The following is a 21239-nucleotide window of genomic DNA, read 5'->3' on the forward strand; positions in this document are numbered from 1 at the left end:
AAAAGGAACATCAGACACAAGGTTTTCACAACCTGTGTGGAGCATTTTTACAACAGCTGAATGAGATGGCACATGCATTACCAGGGTGTTTTGACAGTGGAATAGGGCCTAGAGTGTTGGAGTTCCTGTACTTGAGGGGATGGTCTGAAGTAGCACATCTATCAAGTCTTTTGGGGGAGGTGGTAGACAAAGGGCTTTTCACCATGTGTTCCCTATGCAGATACTTTTAGTTTTGGGCCATTGAAGCTCTGTGATAACTGGCTATGCCATCGGTTAAATTGGGTGGCAGTTGAAGGAAAAGGCACAAGAGAGGGTGTTCATCCTTGGGTTTGGTAATCATGTGGCATAGGGATGAGACGGCTGAAGGTAAAGGATGAGAGCAGAAGGTTAACTGTAGGCATCATAAATATGACCAAAGGAAATTTAACTTTGAGGCCAGCCTTGTGTGTGGTAAAATTTCATGCCCAAGAAGAAGGCTTTTGGAGTCCCCCAATATGTTCCTGAGCAGCATTTTATGAAAATGACTATTGTAGAATATTAGTAGAATCTAACTCATTATTATTTAGAGAGAAAAAAGGAAGGTGGTGTATTTCAGGAATGCTTACTTGAAATAATCCCCTCCAATAAGGGGCGAGAGAGAAATAGGTTGGAGGTTCTGGCTTTAGTGCTCAGTTGTTTCTGAGCCTTAACCTAAAAATGAACAGCCCCTATAATGGGGCAGGTGAGCCTCTCTGACCCCTTGAGGACATCTTTGTAACCAGCTAGGCAGAAACTTTCCACATCACAGACAGCTCACTCACACCCAAGTAGGTAGAAGTAAAACCAAAGAGGATCACATGACATTTTGAGAATTGCGATGAGCAAGGCACAGGATGTAGTTGAACCCTCTGTCTTTTGACCTGTGCTAGTGGCTGGTAATTTTGGTGGGGTTGACGATTGGTCTATAGTAGTGGTGTATCGCCATATTGAATCTGTTACGTTGACACTTGCGTGAGCTACTGATGAACTGAGAGAGAGCAATAAAAACTTAGGTTGCGCTACTTAAAGGCAATATTGCAAAGAGCGATAAGTGTCTAGTAAGGAGAGTTGGATTCTAGTCCTGGTTTTGTTTGTAATTGTGTAACCTGGAGACTAATGTCACCTAACTTCAAGGGATCTTACTTTCCTGTTGTGTAAAGCTAGTGGGTTGGGCTGGATCAGGGGTCCCAAACTACTGGGACAAGTAAGTCATATAAATGAGTGAAGTGGCCCAGTTTAAGACAAGAGAACGTGATGAGGGTCATGTCAGATTGGATTAGGTTCTGGTTTAGTGTTGACTGATTGAGGGAAGTTGGAAATCTGGACTATTTTATGAAATGAGTTTCAGTAGTAATATAGTTCCTTTGTATTTGTCTGTACTTATTAGATTGTGACTGTAGGGACTTTATGTGCTTCTTCATTACTGCATTTGTTTGTTAATTCAACATTTATTCAACAAAAATTTTGGTGTTATCCTAGGTACAGAGAATTTGGATGTGAACAAATAGACAAAAGACCCTGACCTCTTGGAACTTACATTTGTAGTGGGGGAATACAGGCAGAAATTCAGATTTCCATATTCAACAAATATTAATAAAGTACCCAAAAGTGTGGGGCAAGGTCCCTGGACATCCTGTGGGTCTTTTTTATCTGTTTCCTCAGCATCTGTCAACATGCTGGCAAATAGGCCCAACGTAAGTGTTGTTTGAATGAGTGCACATATGTATGAAATGTGATAGCAAAGCAGAAAAGGTACATAGAAGAACTTTAAACCATGCGTCAGGACATGTGAGGCTGCTCATCTGGTTGTGATGATCCCTGGACATACAATTTTCTGGGAAGTTTACCACAATGGAATTTTGTTTTCCCAGTGATTAGTGATTACTTGCTTCATGGAGAGAACATTGTCATTGGGAGGAGGGTGGTTTTTAGGTAGAGTGGAGAGTATGTGCCTGGGAGATAAAGACCTTGGGGTTGGTGGGTGCACTGTAACTGCTTAGCTGTGTGATTTAGAGGAAGTTATGGTACCCCTCTGAGTTTCACTTGCTTTTATTGGTAGGTAAGGGAAATTTCTCATTCTAAAATATGGTATTTCTGTGTTACACTCAACTTTACAAAAAGTTGTGGTACGCAGTAGTACAGCTCACTAAATATTTCCTTTTTTTCCTCTGGATACATGGTAGACTTGTGTCTTTCCCCTGGGTGAAGCCAATGAAGTTGAGCAGAGATGATGTCGGTCACTTTGAAGTGGAAATTTTAAGAGCTGGTGTGCAATTTGCCACATTCTTTCCCTCTGCCTTGATGATTGAGGAAGCGCATGTTGAGATGGAGCCTCTGTTAACCTGCGTCTTTGGGGGACTATTAAGAATGGAGCCCATTGGCTGACCTGTGAGAGACATAAAGTTTGAGGAATTAATAAATCTTTTTTTTTTGGGGGGGGGTATGGGCAGGCTCCGGAAATAGAACCCAGGTCTCTGGCATGGCAGGAGAGAATTCTGCCTCTGAGCCACCGTTGCACTGCCCTAGGAATAAATCTTTGTTGTTAAGCCAGTGACATTTGGGTATTATTTGTTACTGCAGCATAACCTAACTTATTGGAATTGAAATAATACAATTGAAGGTTTTTTCCTTTTGACCATTTAAGTTGTTAATGAAAAAAAGATTATTATTATTATTATATTGATACCTATCCTTTGCGAAATATAACCCTAAATGAGAAAATGTTTTTTAAACATTTTTTGTTAAATATGGCATATACACGAAGAAAAGAAAAAAAAAGCAATGATTTTCAAAGTACACTTCAATAAGTAGATACAGAACATATTTCAGAGTTTATTATGGGTTACCATTCATTCCATTATTTCAGATTTTTCCTTCTAGCTGCTCCAAAATTCTGGAGGCTAGAAAAAATATATATACATATATATGTGTGTATATATATATATATTTTTGTGTGTGAAAAATGAAATATATACAAAAAAAACCCACTAGATTTCAAAGCACATTGCAACAATTAGTTGTAGAACAGATTTTGGAGTTTGGTATGGGTTACAGTGCTACCATTTGAGAAAATGTTTAAATATGTGAAATATGCATGAAGTTTTATTCGCATGTATGCTTTGCTCCTGTCGTTTTTTATAACACCAGTCCTCTCCCAGGTGGATTTGTGCCTAACGAAGTTGTTCTTTATACTTTGTTTTTAGGATCTCTTGTATATACAGCACCAGAAATTGTGAGAGGAACTGACTTCTCCATCACCAGTGAACTCTGGTCTTTGGGCTGTCTGCTTTATGAAATGTTTACAGGTGACTACTTTCTGCTTCAGTTTAAAGTAAGGGCTGGACTTAGAAAAAGAAATCAGGTCTGTAGTTTGTAGATATTTTACTTGAAAGATGTAAAAAAGCTGTTTTGACTAAATTTTTATCTATACTGATTTTCACTAAGTTATCTGATTTCTGGGCATATCTGTAGGTTCCTGAGAACTTTTTGACATTTATTTTTCATGATAATCATCTGGAATGTTGAAATGTGTTTAACTTAAACCGTGATCATTAGTAGAGATTCTTGTAGAGGTATCTGACTATTTTGTATTGGGTGGCTATGCAACCCTGAGATCATGGTAGTGGATCCCTTATGTGAATTTGTTTATTTGTTAGGATGATAAATTTTAAATTAGAGAAATATAAAACTATATAGACAAGTGTGTCTTGTACACATTATATATTAAAAAATTAGTCATTACTATTTTTTCTATAAATTGCATAATCCTGAAATATCTGTAGTTGAGATTATTTTAGAATTATTGAAAAAGATTAATTGCCATTTAATGTTTTAAGTTTTCATGTGATTTCAGGAAAACCTCCATTCTTCTCAGAATGCTGTTCAGAATTAATTGAACAGATTTTATATCAAGATCCTTTGCCACCTATTTCAAAAGGTAAGATTTCTTAAGATAAATGCACTTAATTTATGTTTTATACTGATTTAAAGTAAATCAGTATGAAATACGTAGACTTTATTCAAAGTCTATTTTGATTCATAACCTATATTTTATAAATGAGCCCAAACTGACATTTGTAGAAATGTTGGCATTCCTTTGCCATTTTTTTTTGAGATATGTAAATGAAAACAAAATACTACTGATAGTTTCCCTCATTTAAAAACAAATTATTTTGTGTTCCTATATACAAGAAGTTTGGTTTAAAAGATTTAAAGAACTCAAACCCTTATATAACATTTTTTTTGTAGGTATTAATTAGTTATTTGTACTTATTGTCCTATGTGGTTATTTCTGTCTAGAGTTTGATTAGGGATGAGTCAGACATTTCTCAGTCCTTTCCTTGATGAATCAGAATACTACCCAGGCAAGATTTAAAGTCTTTTAAACTAGGTATAGTTGTAGAAATTTTAAAGTGTTGGAATTTTCATCATACAAATTATGGTTAATACAACACTTAACTTACCATTAAGAATATATGTAAAGAAAACAAAAGAAGGTATAAACATAAGACATTTCTCTGTACATCACAAAAAAAGTAAATCTTAGAACACGTCAATGAAAACAGGATTCTACAAAAATTGATGTTGTTTTTAAAAGAAATTTCAGAAGTAATAACTGGATGAAATAGGATTCCAGGATATTTTCATATTTCAAGAATTATCATAGGTAAAAAAACAAAAGTCATGGTAATTTGAAAATAGTCTGTATTTCTTTTTTTTTTAACTTTTTTTATTAATTAAAAAAAATTAACAAACAAAACATTTAGATATCATTCCATTCTACGTATACAATCAGTAATTCTTAATATCATCACATAGTTGCATAGTCATCATTTCTTAGTACATTTGCATCGATTTAGAAAAAGAAATAGAGAAATAAAAAGACAACAGAAAAAGAAATAAAATGATAATAGAAAAAAAAAAACTATACATCCCATACCCCTTATCCCTCGCTTTTATTTACCATTATTTCAAACTGAATTTATTTTAACATTTGTTCCCCCTATTATTTATTTTTATCCCATATGTTCTACTCTTCTGTTGATATAGTAGCTAAAAGGAGCATCAGACATAAGGTTTTCACATTCACAGAGTCTCATTGTGAAAGCTGTATCATTGTTTAATCATCATCAAGAAACATGGCTACTGGAACACTGCACTACATTTTCAGGCAATTCCCTCCAGCCTCTCCACTTGAACAACAAGGTGATATCTACTTAATGCGTACGAATAACCTCCAGGATAACCTCTCGACTCTGTTTGGAATCTCTCAGCCATTGACACTTTGCCTCATTTTACTCTTCCCCCTCTTAAAAACAAAAGAGCTGCACTTCCTTTTTAAAGAAACTTTTCATGTAATAGCATATATATAATACAAAATTTCCTATTTAACCATTTTTAACTATATAATTCAGTGGTATTAATTATATTCATGGTATGAATCCATCCATTACCAAACGTTTGCCTCATCTCACCCAGAAACTCTGTACCCATTAAACAGTATATCCCCATTTTCCCCATCCTCTGACCCTTTTAATGTACTTTGTCTCTATGACTGCCCATTTTAGAAATTTTGTGTAAGTGGAATCATACATTATTTGTCTGTTGGTATCTGGCTTATTTCACTCACCATAATATTTTCAGGCTCAGCCATATTATAGCATGTGTTAGGACCTCATTCCTTTCTTTGGGTGAATAATATTCCATTGTATATACATACCACATTTTGTTTATCCTTTGATCAGTTGATGGGCACTTGGGCTGTGTCTACCTTTTGGCTCTTATGAATAAAGCTGCTACAAACATTGGCATATAAGTCCCTGTTTGAGTCCCTGTTTTCAGTTCTGTTGGGTATGTACCTAGGAGTGGAGTTGACAGGCCATATGGTGCCAAACTGTTTTTTAATAGTGGCTGCATCATTTTGCATTCCTACCAACTGTATAAGGGTTCCATCTCATCAATACTTATTTTCTCTCTTTTTTTTTTCTTATTTTATAATAGCCACTGGTGGGTGTGAAGTGGTATATGTCTTCTTTGTTTCATTAATTTTGTCTTAGTTTCTCTAGAAATCAATAATTTCTATTCCCTGTAATGATGCCTTCTGATTTCTTTGTTTTAAATATCCCTGTATTGATTATTGTTTTTCTTCATAAGTTAAAGGTGTGTCTTGAGGGAAGAGAAATCTTAACATGAAGGTGTTAAGGTCAGGTTAAGAGATCATTGGTTGTCCAAATGTAATTATTTCTCAGGAATCTCCATCAGACTGCTGCCACAGGACCTGGTTGAGCCGTATATTTGATTGCTTGGCCATTGTTTTGGATTAGCTATTGTCTTCATGCCACTTCTTTTAACCATAGATGGATGAGTTGGCCATGAAATATGTTTGTTCAATTTAAAAATAAAAATATTTGGAGATTAATTAATGAAATTGGACAGTATCATAATGTTGTGAAGTTTATTTCCCTGTTAAATCTTCAATATGGAAGAAAAGGGGGATTAAAAGTATATTGATAAAGCTAAGTTGGTTAAATGAAGAATGTCTTAGAGAAGGAGGCATAATTAACAGTTGAAGGGTAGGTATTAGTTTTTCAGGCTAGTGATCCCTACCAGCGAACAAGAAAGCGAAAGTTTAGAGATTAGTCAAGATTTATGTTTTGAGAATCATGTTTTTTTGTGGTCTAGGAAAAATGTTTTTTGTGTTTATGTCCTTCCCCTTCCCCATTAAATGGAGGCTATACTTATTATTTGCAAATTCTGTTTCTCTTCAAACAATTTATGTGGTTGAAATATTATTACTTTAAATGCTGATGTAAGATACTAAAATTTGTCTTGTGTATATATATATATATATATATATACTTATTTTTATTTTGGGGAATTAATTTGTTTATAGATTCTGCTCTTCCGAAAGCTTCTCCAGATTTTATTAATTTACTTGATGGCTTACTTCAAAAAGATCCTCAGAAAAGGTATGAACGTCATTTTAATATGAATTTTTTTATTTCATGTACTTCTAAAGTAGTGCAGTTTTTGATACACAGGTGGGCTATTCAAATTGCTTCTTTTTTGACAAAAAGAAATTTGACTTTAGATTGAGTAGTATTCTTTTTCTGTTTTCAGATATATGTTTTTTTCATGAAGAATTTTAAAAGTCAGTTTCTCTTTTAAACTATTAAATAGTTTCCTATTAGGTTGACAGATTTTCTTGTAGCTCCCAAATTCAAGCAGTGCATTTCTTTACATGTGGTGATCAGGCTAAAACTATTTTAGACTATCAAACTGGGAATGTTACTTTCAGGATAGTTAGTGTAGTAACTGTTAACCAAATGATATTTTAACGTGATTTATTTGTATGATAATCCTAACATAACGTGCGTATCAATTATCAGTGACAGGGATAATAGGCACATTGTGAGTGCTCTGTGTTGTAGTAAATTAGAAATGTCTCCTGAGGCATGGGGTGGGGGAAGTAAAAAATGTACTATGAATTTTTTCCCATATTAATAAATATATATCTGCTTATTCATTTTAAATGGCTGCAGAATGGACATATAATAATCTCTAATAATGATAAACACTTAAAATGCTTCTTGATTTGGAATTTTATATACAATACTGCAGCAAATATCCTTTTGTGTACTTTTTTGTTTGTAGAAATTTATCCTAAATTTTTCTAAGTGGGATTGTAGATCAGAGGCTAAAAGCCTTAACAAGTTTGATACATTTGCTACATTCTGGGTGCTGATGTATACTTCTAGCAACAATAGTTTTGTTGATCTTTTAAATTTTTGCCAATCTGCTGGATGAAAAAAATTCACTTCATTCACCATTTTTTTCTTCTTTAGTGAATTGTAAGAGCCCTTTTCATGAAAGGGATATTATATGTGTTGCAATTTTTTTCTCTTTATCATTTTAATATTAATTTCGATCAAAGTAGTTTTTGTTTCCATACAAAAATTTTGAATAATTAATCAAGCATAAAATTCTTGCTTTTTTTGCTTTTACATTTCAGTCAGGCATAATTTTCCCAATCTGATGAGTATACATACTAGGATCATTCTTGATTAATGCTTTGTAAGTGAATCTGGGTTTTAGATGTAGCCTAATATCATTTTAATGTGAGTGAACCAGCTAGGTTACATTATTTTGAACCCTAAACAGAGGTGCGAGTATATATAGTTAGGAAACTGGTATTCTTGTTTGTTACTGAATGAAGTTTCAAAACTGCAGCGAATCAAACAGACAGGGTAATAGACTATGAATCTATTCTCTCTTGGTACATAAAGGACAACTGTATTATAGATTGATAATACCTGATATATATATATATATATATATATATATATATATATATATATATATATATATATATCCTTTAAATTTTTAAATTGTTCAGACTCCCTTTATGGACTGACTTGAAAACCAGAAATGTTTTTTTTTTTAGTTTCTGAGGAATGTAAAGCCTGAGGCTTGTAATACTTAGTTGTCAAATCATTTTATTCTGTACCATTTAAGGCCTTTAAATTATTTTTTCGGATTTTGTTTTTTCAGAGAGATTAATTATATACAATAAAAGTGAAATATAAAACAATTTTAGAGGCATATTGTGTGGGATAATTATAAATGGTGAAATCTTGTATTTTGTCTAATTGGGACGTATCCTAGGAATAGTTCATGGTAGAATCTTGTTGAGATAAGAGCTTTAACCTTCTTGCTTTATAAAGATTGACTTGGACAGGCGTACTACAACATTCGTTTTGGAATGATGCTTTCATTATAAAAGACCAGGACTCAACAAGTGTGGAAGATTCCAGCTTCAGGTAATATAAACTTACCTTTGTGCATGGGACATAGTTATAGCATTCACATGCATTCTATATTAATAATGCAACAGATCTAAATTTCCATGCTTTCATAATAGGAAAATATCAAACATTCAGTTAGGGGTTACCAAGAATTTAGTCGTAGCATTTTTGTGTCCTTGATTCTGTTTATTTTTTATTTAGTTGTTTATTCCTCAGTGATTAAATATGGTATTCATTAGTCTTGCTCACCAAATACAACTGCGTTTCTGCCTGCCAGCCACATGTTAGGATCTTATTTCTCCCTTTAAAGTTAGGTGTGGCTGTGTGACTTGCCTTAGCTAATGAAATGTGACTGGTAGTAATGTGTTTTATTTCTGGATGGAAACTTTAAGAGCCAGTGTGTGATTTGCCACATTTCTCCTTCCTGATGAAGTTACTGGAGGGAAAGTGTCCAGAATGTATGAAGAAGTTCCAATCTGTCTGTTTTTTTCTTGCCTTATTGCAGTGGCTAAGACTTTCAGTAGGATATTGAATCAGTAATAGTGAAAGTGAACATTTTTACCTCACTCTGATCTTAGCCTTTCATCAAGTATGATGTTAGCTGAGGGTTTACTGTAGCTGCTCCTTTCTGGTGTAATAAAGTTTCCTTCTATTCCTAGTTTATTGAGAGCTTTTATCACAAATAAATGCATTTTCTGTATAATTGATAAAATTATGTGGTTTTTCTTCTTTAGTCTCTTAAAATGGTAGATTATATTAATTGGGTTTCAGATGTTGACTCAGCCTTGCATTCCCAGGGTAAATCCTACTTTGTCCTGGTTATTACAGTTTTTGGAATTTTGGGCACTTACCATCAGCTGCTACTGTCTCTCCCCAGCTGCTGCAGGATTATCTGGAGGCTGGGTAGGAAAAAATTGAAAAAAGGAAAAAAAAGGAGAGATTGCCTCTTCTAGTTTGCTAGCTGCTGGAATGCAGTATACCAGAAACAGAATGGCTTTTAAAAAGGGGAATTTAAAAAGGGGAATTTACAGTTCTAAGGCTGAGAAAATGTCCCAATTAGAACAAGTCTATAGAAATGTCCAATCTAAGGCATCTAGGGGAAGATTCCTTGGTTCAAGAAGGCTGAAGAAGTTCAGGGTTTCTTTCTCAAGTGGAAGGGCACATGGCAAACAGTCAGTTTCTCTCTCATCTGGAAAGGCACATGGTGAACACAGCGTCATCTGCTAGCTTCTTCTCCTGGCCTCCTGTTTCATGCCTCCTCCTGGGGAGGCATTTTCCTTCTTCATCTCCAAAGGTTGCTGGCTGGTGGACTCTGCTTCTCGTGGATATGTCGTTCTGCTCTGCTGTCTCTGAATTGCTTCCATTCTCCAAAATGTTCTCTCTTTTATAGGACTCCAGAAACTTATCAAGACCCACCCAAATGGGTGGAGACGTGTCGTCACCTAATCCAGTTTAACAACCACTCTTGACTAAATCAAATCATCCAGAGAGATGATCTGATTATAGTTTCAAACATACAGTATTGAATAGGGATTATTCTGGCTTTACGAAATGGGATTTAGATTAAAACATGGCTTTTCTAGGGAACATACATCCTTTCAAACCAGCACATTGCCCCTGCCTTCTCTGACCTTTAGGGTCCTCCTTTCCTGTTACTTGGAACAGAAATAGTGGGCTTCTCTTGGGGTGCTTTATCACTGTACTTGATACTACTTCTGGGCTAAGGACTGCCTTTGGCCAGGCAATACTGGAAGGGGGGAAATAAAGGGAAACTAATTGCTGGTTTAGTGGTATTTCAAATTCAGATTTTCTTTCCCTATTTACCTGCTACCATTTATTTTTCGAAAAGGAAGTCTATAGACTTCTTATAGTATAATACTTTGTAAATAGTAAGTTCTCATCTTAGCTATTAAATGAAAAATATTACTTTTCTAACTCTGACTTTGCCAAATGCCTTGTGTAATTTCATTACCTTTTCCACACTCTTGTTCTGCACAAGAAAACTGTGGAGAACCCCAGAGTAAATTTAATTATGTTAACTTTCTCTTACTGAATAGCAGAAATATGATGGAGTGTTCTGGACCAGAAGACTCCAAAGAGCCTTTGAAGAACCGCCAGAATGGACAGGCAAAAGGGACAAAGGGTGGTCAACGACAAAATCGCTCTTTCAGACTAGGTAAGCTTTCATTTGAGTATGTTCATGCCCTTAGAGTGCTGTTTCTGAGGGTTCTTATTTTCATCGTTATTTTTCTCTTTCAATTTCTGTCTGCCTTATTTTCTGCTCATGATTTTTTATTCCTGTTTGGATAATGCTTTATTTTCCTGGCACAGAAAATCCAACTGAGTTGCGGCCAAAGAATACTCTTGAGGGTCAATTGAATGAATCCATGTTTCTTCTCAGGTATGTAAAATAAAAAAGCAGTAAAGAATCAACACAAGATGAAAGTTAAATATTCTTAAAGCATCTCTTGAACAGATGGCAAACCATGTTACACAGAGATAAAGGACAGGAATATTATTGCCAAATTTGAGGTTCACTTTCTGTTTTCAAAGGTAGAGTTAAATATTGGCCAGTAGAAGATATATCTTGCTTTTTTTTTTTCTCTGTTGAACCAAACCAACTTATTTTTCCTATTTGTAAGGACTAAAGGCCCTCCATTTCGTACTTTCACTTTAATAAAATTGAATTTGAAATTTCAGAAGTCTAGATTCTTCTGTATTTGGACTTAATAATTTTTGAAAAGAACAGATTGTGTTTTTCTTTAAATTTTGTTCTTTAAGTATTTTTATAGGTGAGGCTTAAACAATGCTTGTAATTACTGAAATAATAAAAAGTTGATCAAATGAATATATCTTAATGTTACAGGATTAGAACTAATGCATTTTCAAATTTGATACTATATAAATATTAAATATCACATTTTATTTATAGTTTTATTATCATAATGAAATAGCTTAATAAACCCAAATTTCCTGGTTGGATTACCCATCTTTAAATGTTAAGAATGTTAAATTTGTCAATAGACATCTTAGGCATTTTAAGTTCATTTTTCTAGAACCTTGTACAATCTCTGGCATATTTTAAGTGCTTGGTAAGTATTTGTTGAATGAATCAATAAATAGGCATTATAGATAAGTAAATGGAAAGGAAGTGAGCCTCCTGATCATAGGGAATTCAAAGGAAATCATTAAAAAGACCCTAATGAACTAAGTGGAAGGGTTTTTAAAAATGTACATGTGTGAAAAACTAAGTATCAAAGACCCAGGATTAATGAAGTGGCCCATAGAGGCTGCCATTTATAACTAAAAGTGGAATCATTAAAAACAGATGCAGATTGTAACTGTTACTTACCTTAATTGTGTACCAGGGAAATTTTTCATTTAAAAAATATCTTGAAATAAAATTATAAATATTTTCTCTCCTTTGCAGAATATCTGATCTATTTAATTATGTTAATCCTTCCTATACCAGCAGGCTTATAAGAAAAGAACAAAAGCAGTATTTTACAGTTTCCTAGGTTAAAAAGAAAATACACATATTATGGAAGCTATAAATAAAATAACTAATAAATTAGCCAGGAAATTACTTCAAATACAGTTACAGAAATAATCTTCATATAAATTCAAATTAGAATTTAAATCAAGTCTTAAAATATATAAGATCAGGGCAGGCCACGGTGGCTCAGCAGGCAAGAATGCTTGCCTGGAATGCCAGAGGACCCGGGTTTGATTCCTGGTACCTGCCCATGTATATAAAAACAAAACAAAACAAAAATATATGTATATAAGATCATATAAAATTATCATAATCTATCATTTGTCATGAGAGTTTCCCCGCCCGCCGCCTGAAAGTCGAAGAGGATCAAGTCTATGAATTCTGAATTATTTTACTGGTATGTGTTCTTTAGTTCACGTCCTACTCCAAGAACAAGCACTGCGGTGGGATTAAGTCCTGGAAATGAGGTGATTCAGAATTCATCACAGAAGACTTCTCCTTTGACCAAGGTAAGCAGAGATGGGGATTTTTTTTTTTTTTTTTTACAGAAGATACAGAAGCTTAGAAGAATCACTGCAAGTTGATCTCTTAACTGTGTTCATGATTTAAAAATTTATACTAAAGTTATTTTCCTGATTATCATTGTTTTTTTTTCTAGTATGTGCTCTAAGAAAGATGTTCCCTAGTTGCTTCATAGTTGGGTTTTTTTTTTTTTTTTGATAACAACAGCCAAATTGAGAGAGAATTTATATACCATACAATTCACCAATTTAAAGTGTAAATTCATTGGATTTTAGTATATTCAGAGTTGTGCAGCCATCACACAATTTTTGAACATTTCCATCACCCTAGGAAAAAAAAAATATACCCTTTAGAAGTCGCCCTCCATTCCCTCCTCCCTTCTGTCTCAGCAACCACCAATCTGCTTTGGAAAGTCTCTCCCTGACTTGGATATTTTGTATAAATTTGAACCTTTGTGTTTAGCTTTTTTCAGCCAGCGTAATGTCATTGCTTATCGCATTGTAACCTGTGTCAGTACTTCATTCCTTTTAATAGCTGAAGGATATTCCATTTGTGTATCGACCACAATTTCTTTATCCAGTAATCCATTGATGATGTGGGTTCCTTCTACCTTTTGCCTATTGTGAATAGTGCTACTGTGAACATTCCTTGTGAGGATTTGTTGAAATACCTTTTTCATTTCTTTTGGGAATATATGTACGAGTAGGGTATTTGGGTCATATGATAATTTTGTGTTTAAACTTTTTGAGGAACTTTCAATCTGTTTTCCACAGGAGCTAAACCATTATTCCTACAAGAAATGTACAAGTGTTCCAATTTCTTCACAACCTCACCAACATTTCTTTTCTTTTTTTATTGCCATCCTGGTAGGTTTGAAATGGTGTCATTGTGGTTTTCATTTGATTTTCTCTAATGAAAAGGTGTTCAACATCACAATCATGTGCTTGTTGGCCATTTGTCTGTCTTCTTTGGAGAAATGTCTACACAAGTATTTTGCCTTTTTAAAAATTGGATAGACTTTTTGTGGTTGTGTTGTAAGTGTCCTTTATATATTTTGAATATTAGACCTTTATGAGATACATGCTTTGTAATTATTTTCTCCCATTCTGTGGATTGTCTTTTTTGATGATGTCCTTTGAAGCACAAAAGTTTTTAATTTTGAAGAAGTCAGGTTTATTTTTGTTGCTCGTGCTTTTTTTTTATTAATTAAAAAAATTAAACAAAACATTTAGAAATCATTCCATTCTATATATATAATCAGTAATTCTTAATATCATCACATAGTTGCATATTCATCATTTCTTAGTACATTTGCATCGATTTAGAAAAAGAAACAAAAAGACAACAGAAAAAGAAATAAAATGATAATAGAGAAAAAAAAACTATACGTACCATACCCCTTACCCCTCGCTTTCATTTACCACTATTTCAAACTGAATTTATTTTAACATTTGTTCCCCCTATTATTTATTTTTATTCCATATGTTCTACTCTTCTGTTGATATAGTAGCTAAAAGGAGCATCAGACAGACATAAGGTTTTCACATTCACAGAGTCTCATTGTGAGAGCTATATCATTGTTCAATCATCATCAGGAAACATGGCTACTGGAACACAGCTCTGCGTTTTCAGGCAGTTCCCTCCAGCCTCTCCACTACATCTTGAACAACAAGGTGATATCTACTTAATGCATAAGAAAAACCTCCAGGATAGCCTCTCGACTCTGGAATCTCAGCCATTGACACTTAGTCTCATTTCACTCTTCCCCCTTTTGGTCAAGAAGGTTCTCTCAATCCCTTGATGTTAATTCTCAGCTCATTCTAGGGTTTTTCTCAGTCCTTTGATGCTGAGTCTCAGCTCATTCCAGGATCTTTGTCCCACGTTACCAGGAAGGTCCACACCCCTGGGAGTCATGTCCCACGCAGAGAGGGGGAGGGTGGTGAGACTGCTCATCATATTGGCTGGAGAGAGAGGTTGCTCATGCTTTTGTTGTCATAGCTAGGAATCCATTTCCAAATCCAGGGTCATGAAGATTTACCCTTGTGTTTTCTTCTGATTATTATAGTTTTAGCTTTTATATTTGGGTTGTTGGTCCATTTTGGGTTAATTTTGAATATAGTGTGAACTAAGAATCCAACTTAATTCTTTTGCATATAGAAATCCATTTGTCATAGAGACTATTCTTTCCCCATTGGGCAGTATTGGCACCCTGTGGTTGGAAATAAATTGGCTATAGATGTTTGGGTTATTTCTAAACTTTCCTTTCTATTCCATTGGTTTATGTGTCTATCCTTATTCTGTACCACACATGGTTCATTACTATAGCTTTGTAGTAAAATCGTAGTTCTGAATGCAGAGATATTTTGAATAAAAAGTTTTTCCAAATTGTCTTTTATTGTATGTATTCCTTGATAGTATAATTGCTTTCAGTTGTTAGCATAATTTTTATATACTTTGGTTCATGTGAGATTTATTTCCACAGTGAAGGTTTGGTAGCAGTGAAATCAAGTATAAATTGGTTGTAATTAAAGTTTTGCTCTGCTGATACTTTACTGGTTATATGTTAAATAGAATATCACTGTAGAAGTAAAAAAATCATGTTCAAAATATGATGTACATTGAAGGTCTTCTAACAAACGGTTAGTAGAGGAATGAATGTAGTCATCTTATTGAGACTATTCCAGCAATAATTATATAGATACTAGTGGTTAATGGTTTAGAATTTTTTTTTACTTTTTATTTTGAAATAATTTCAAACTTACAGGAAATTTGCAAACATGATACAAAAATAATACAGAGAACTCCAATGCACCTCTACCCAAATATCCAGATTTACAAACTGTTAACATTTTGCCCCATTTGTTATCTGTCTGACAGTTTTTTTTTATTAAGATTTTTTATATACAGAAATATGTTTGTTTTTTGTAATCATAGTCTTAATGGATCTTTTTTTTTAAAATTAAAAAAAATTTTTTTAAACATAACATACAAACATGAACATTCTTACCATATGATCATTCTGTTCTTGGGATATAATCAATAACTCACAATATCATCACATAGTTGTATATTCATCATCATGATAATTTCTTAAAACATTTGAATCAATTCAGAGAAAGAAATAAAAAGAAAAAAGAAAAAAATTCATGCATACAATACCCCTTACTCCTCCGTTTTATTGATCACTAGCATTTCAATCTACATTTATTTTAACATTTGTTCCCCGCTATTTATTTATTTTTAAGCCATATGTTTTACTCGTCTGTCGATAAGATAGATAAAAGGAACATCAGACACAAGGTTTTCACAATCACACAGTCACGTTGCAAAAGCTGTATCATTATACAGTCATCTTCAAGAAACATGGCTACTGAAACTACAGCTTTACATTTTCAGAGAGTTCCCTCTAGCCTCTCCATTATACCTTAACTAAAAAGGTGATATCTGTATAATGCATAAGAAGAACCTCCAGGATAACCTCTCGACTCTGTTTGAAATCTCTCAGCCATTTTGACGCTTTATTTTGTCTCTTCCCCCTTTTGGTGGAGGAGGTTTTCTCAGTCCTTTGGTGCTGAGTCCCAGCTCATTCAGGATTTCTGTCCACATTGCCAGGAAGGTACACCTTTGGGAGTCATGTCCCACGTAGGGGAGGTGGAGGTCAGTGAGTTTGCTTGTTTTGTTGGCTGAGAGAGAGAGGCCACATCTGAGCAACAAAAGTAGATCTCTGAGGATGACTCTTAGGCCTTATTTTAAGTAGGCTTAGCCTATCCTTTGTGGGATTAAGTATTCATATGAACAAACCCCAAAATTGAGGGCTTGGCCTATTGCTTTGGTTGTCTCCACACCTTGTGAGAATATCAGGAATTCTCCACATGGGGAAGTTGAATTTTCCCCCTTTCTCGCCATTCCCCCAATGGGATTTTGCAAATACTTTTTTATTCACTGTTCAGATCACTCTGGGATTTATGGGGCATCACTCTGGACAGACCTACAAAATCTCATGCCCTATTCAAGGTTCCATGTACTTATGGTGTTCAATTAAACTGTCCACATAAGTTATATTAGGAAATGCACTAGTCAAAATATAAATTTTGTACCAAATAAACATTTTTTGCTCTAGTCTCACACATAAATTAAAGTTTTAAAATATAAATTACTATCTATTTCAGTACTCTGCAGTACTGACATTCCCTTGTTCTTCCTCATGCAAAAACATTTTTAAATTTGTACATTAAGTCACTATCATTATGAATTCTAGGCATGCCTACATTATACCATCTCAGTCTTTGTATATCTCTCCTTCTGATTTCATTTGTGTCCCCAGCCCTCCTCTCTCTATCGTTCTCACATTCAGCTTCATTCAGTGTACTAACATTATTGTATTACAGTTAGGTAGTATTGTGCTATCCATTTCTGAATTTTTACAATCAGTCCTGTTGCACAATCTGTATCCCTTCAGCTTCAGTTATCCAATATCTACCCTATTTCTATCTCCTGATGGTCTCTGTTCTTAACTGAAATTCTCCAAGTTCATTCACTAATGTTCATATCAGTTAGACCATACAGTATTTGTCCTTTTGTTTCTGGCTAATCTCACTCAGCGTAATGTCTTTAAGGTCCATCCAAGTTGTTATGTACTTCATAACTTTATTCTGTCTTACAGCTGCATAATATTCCGTCATATGTATATACCACAGCTTGTTTAGCCACTCATCTGTTGATGGACATTTTGGCTGTTTCCATCTCTTTGCAACTGTAAATAATGCTGCTATAAACGTCCTCTGAGTAGCAATGGTATTGCTGGATCATATGGCAATTCTATACTTAGCTTCCTGAGGAACCACCAAACTTCCTTCCACAGTGGTTGTACCATTTTACATTCCCACCAACAGTGGATTAGTGTGCCTCTTTCTCCACATCCTCTCCAGCATTTGTTTTCTGTTTTATTAAAAAAGGCCATTCTGGTGGGTGTGAGATGATATCTCATTGTGGTTTTGATTTGCATTTCCCTAATAGCCAGGGAAGTTGAGCATCTTTTCATATGCCTTTTAAACATTTGCATTTCTTTTTCTGAAAAGTGTCTGTTCATGTCTTTTGCTCATTTTGTAATTGGGTTGTCTGTCTTTTTGTTGTTGAGCTGAACAATCTCTTTATATATTCTGAATAAAATAGACCGTTATCTGATATATCATTTCCAAATATTGTCTCCCATTGTGTAGGCTCTCTTTTTACTTTCTTGACAAAGTTCTTTGATGCAAAAAAGTGTTTAATTTTGAGAAGTTCCCATTTATTTATTACTTGCTTCAGTGCTCGTGCTTTTGGAGTAAGATCTAGGAAACCACATCCTATTATAAGATTTCTAAGATATTTCCCTATATTTTCTTCTAACAGTTTTATGGTCTTAGATCTAATGCTTAGGTCTTTGATCCATTTTGAGTTAATTTTTGGATAGGGTGTGATATATGGATCTTCTTTCATTCTTTTGCATATGGATATCCAGTTCTCCAGGCACCATTTATTGAAGAGACTGTTCTGTCCCAGGTGAGTTGGCTTGACTGCCTTATTAAAGATCAGTTGTCCATATTTGCGATGGTCTATATCTGAACACTCTGTTCAATTCCATTGGTCAGTATATCTGTCTTTATGCCAGTACCATGCTGTTTTGACCACTCTAGCTTTGTGACATGCCTTAAAGTCAGATAGTGTGAGACCTCAGACTTCATTTTTCTTTCTCAGGATATTTTTTAGTGTTCGGGGCACCCTGCCCTTCAGATAAATTTGGTTATTGGGTTTTCACTTTCTGAAAAGTAAGATTTTGGGATTTTAATTGGTATTACATTGAATCTATAAATCAATTTAGGTAGACTTGACATCTTAACTATATTTAGTCTTCCAGTCCGTGAACACCATATACCCTTCCATTTATTTAGGTCTTCTGTGATTTCTTTTACCAATTTCTTGTAGTTTTCTTTGTGTAGGTCTTTTGTATCCATAGTTAAGTTTATTCCTAAATATTTTATTCTTTTGGTTGCATTGGTAAATGGAATTCTTGATTTCCCCCTGAGATTGCTCATTGCTAGCACATAGAAACACTACAGATTTTTGAGTGTTGATCATGTAACCTGCCAGTTTGCTGTACTCATTTATTAGCTCTAGTAGTTTTGCTGCGGACTTTTGGGGTTTTTTGACATACAGTATCATATTATCTGCAAACAGAGTTTTACTTCTTCCTTTCCAATTATGATGCCTTATATTTCTTTTTCTTGTCTAATTGCTCTGGCTAGAACTTCCAATATAGTGTTGAATTTTGTGGTGACAGTGGACATCCTTGTCTTGTTCCGGACGCTAGGGGGAAAGTTTTCAGTTTTTCCTCTTTGAGGCTGAGCTGTGGGTTTTTCATATATTCCCTTTATCGTGTTCAGGATATTCCTTTCTATTCCTATCCTTTGAAGTGTTTTCAGTAAGAAAGGATGTTGAATTTTGTCAGATGCCTTTTCTGCATCAATCGAGATGATCATGTGGTTTTTTTGCTTTGATTTGTTGATATGGTGTATTACATTAATTGATTTTCTTATGTTGATCCTTCTTCCATACCTGGGATGAATCCTACTTGGTCATGGTATATAATTGTTTTAATGTGGTGCTGGATTCGATTTGCAAGAATTTTGTTGAGGATTTTTGCATCTGTATTCATTAGAGAGATTGGTCTATAGTTTTCTTGTAGTATCTTTGTCTGGCTTTGGTATGAGGATGATGTTGGCTTCATAGAATGAGTTAGGTAGCCTTCCCTCCTCTTCCATTTTTTAATGAGTTTGAGCAGGATCCGTGCTAATTCTTTCTTGAATGTTTGGTAGATTTCACATGTGAAGTCGTCTAGTCCTAGACTTTTCTTTCTGGGAGCTTCTTAAAGACTAATTCAATTTGTTTACTTGTGATTGGTTTGTTGAGGTCATCTATTTCTTCTTGAGTCAGTGTCGGCTGTTCATGCCTTTCTATGAAGTTGTCCATCTCATCTACATTGTCTAGTTTATTAGCATGAAGTTGTTTATAGTATCCTCTCCTTATCTTCTTTATTTCTGCAGTGTTTAGTGGTTATTTCTCCTCTTCCCTTTCTGATTTTATTTATTTGCATCCTCTCTCTTCTTCTTTTAGTCAACCTTGCTAAGGTTCCATCAACCTTATTGATTTTCTCATAGAACTAGCTTCTGGTTTTGTTGATTTTCTTAATTGTTTTCATGTTCTCAATTTCATTTCTTTCTGCTTTAATCTTCATTATTTCTTTCCTTTTGCTTGCTTTGGGGTTAGTTTGCTCTTTTTTCTCTAGTTCTTCCAAGTGTACAGTTAATTCCTCAATTTTTGCTCTTTGTTCTTTTTTTGATATAGGCATTTGGGGCAATAAATTTCCCTCTTAGCACTGCCTTTGCTGCATCCCCCAAATTTTGATATGTTGTGTTTTCATATTCATTTGCCTTGAGATATTTACTGATTTCTCTTGTAATTTCTTCTTTGACCCACTAGTTGTTTAAGAATATGTTGTTGACAAAAAGACAGCCAACCCAATTACAAAATGGGGAAGAGACTTGAACAGACACTTCTCAGAAGAGGAAATATAAATGGCCAAAAGACACATGAAGAGATGCTCAACTTCCCTGGCCATTAGGGAAATGCAAATCAAAACCACAATGAGATATCATCTCACACCCACCAGAATGGCCATTATCAATAAAACAGAAAATAACAAATGCTGGAGAGGATGTGGAGAAAGAGGCACACTTATTCACTGTTGGTGGGAATGTCAAATGGTATAACCACTGTGGAAGGCAGTTTGGCGGTTCCTCAAAAAGCTAAATATAGAATTGCCATATGACCCAGCAATACCATTTCTAGGTATCTACTCAGAGGACATGAGGGCAAGGACACAGACATTTGCATACCAATGTTTATAGCAATGTTTATAATGTTATTCATTATTTATAGTTGTGAAGAGATGGAAACAGCCAACATGTGCATCAACAGATGAGTGGCTAAACCAACTGTGGTATATGCATACGATGGAATATTATGCAGCCATAAGACAGAATAAATTTATGAAGTATGTAACAACATGGATGGGCCTTGAGGACATTATGCTGTGCCGCTGATAGCTTCAGCCGGGCCGCGCGACTGGTACACTGGGTGGGTTTGGGGCGAGCTCGCAGGGAATTAACCTGGGTAAGCTGGAGCTGGCGCTTTCCCCAGCCGGCGGTCGCGAGAAAAGTCTTCACTGAGGCCAGATTCGGGTTCAAGCTTTTATTGATACACACCGGGATGGGCCACCCGGGAACCCGAGGAGTGAGACGTCTGGGGTCCGAAGACCCCGGGGCTCGGACGACCCAGAGCTCGGAAAGCGCAGGGCTTAA

General features: G+C 34.9%; 1 protein-coding gene across 11 annotated transcripts in view; it reads left to right on the top strand.

Annotated features, from left to right (window-relative positions):
• ULK4 (unc-51 like kinase 4) overlaps positions 1-21239 on the top strand; it is a 749242-nt gene that overhangs the window by 26039 nt on the left and 701964 nt on the right. For 10 of the 11 annotated variants that reach the window (XR_013162830.1, XM_077129714.1, XM_077129713.1 and 7 more), the window contains 7 exons: positions 3222-3323; positions 3872-3955; positions 6911-6986; positions 8742-8837; positions 10880-10998; positions 11154-11223; positions 12731-12827. Coding sequence is in view for 10 of the 11 variants with exons in the window: in XM_077129714.1 (XP_076985829.1) it covers positions 3222-3323; positions 3872-3955; positions 6911-6986; positions 8742-8837; positions 10880-10998; positions 11154-11223; positions 12731-12827 (644 nt within the window). In the remaining variant the exon portion in view is untranslated. The remainder of the gene's footprint in view (positions 1-3221; positions 3324-3871; positions 3956-6910; positions 6987-8741; positions 8838-10879; positions 10999-11153; positions 11224-12730; positions 12828-21239) is intronic. The other variant, XM_077129711.1, reaches the window with a different exon arrangement.

The sequence above is a fragment of the Tamandua tetradactyla genome, chromosome 15 (genome assembly GCF_023851605.1).
Source record: "Tamandua tetradactyla isolate mTamTet1 chromosome 15, mTamTet1.pri, whole genome shotgun sequence".
Classification (NCBI taxonomy): Eukaryota; Metazoa; Chordata; class Mammalia; order Pilosa; family Myrmecophagidae; genus Tamandua; species Tamandua tetradactyla.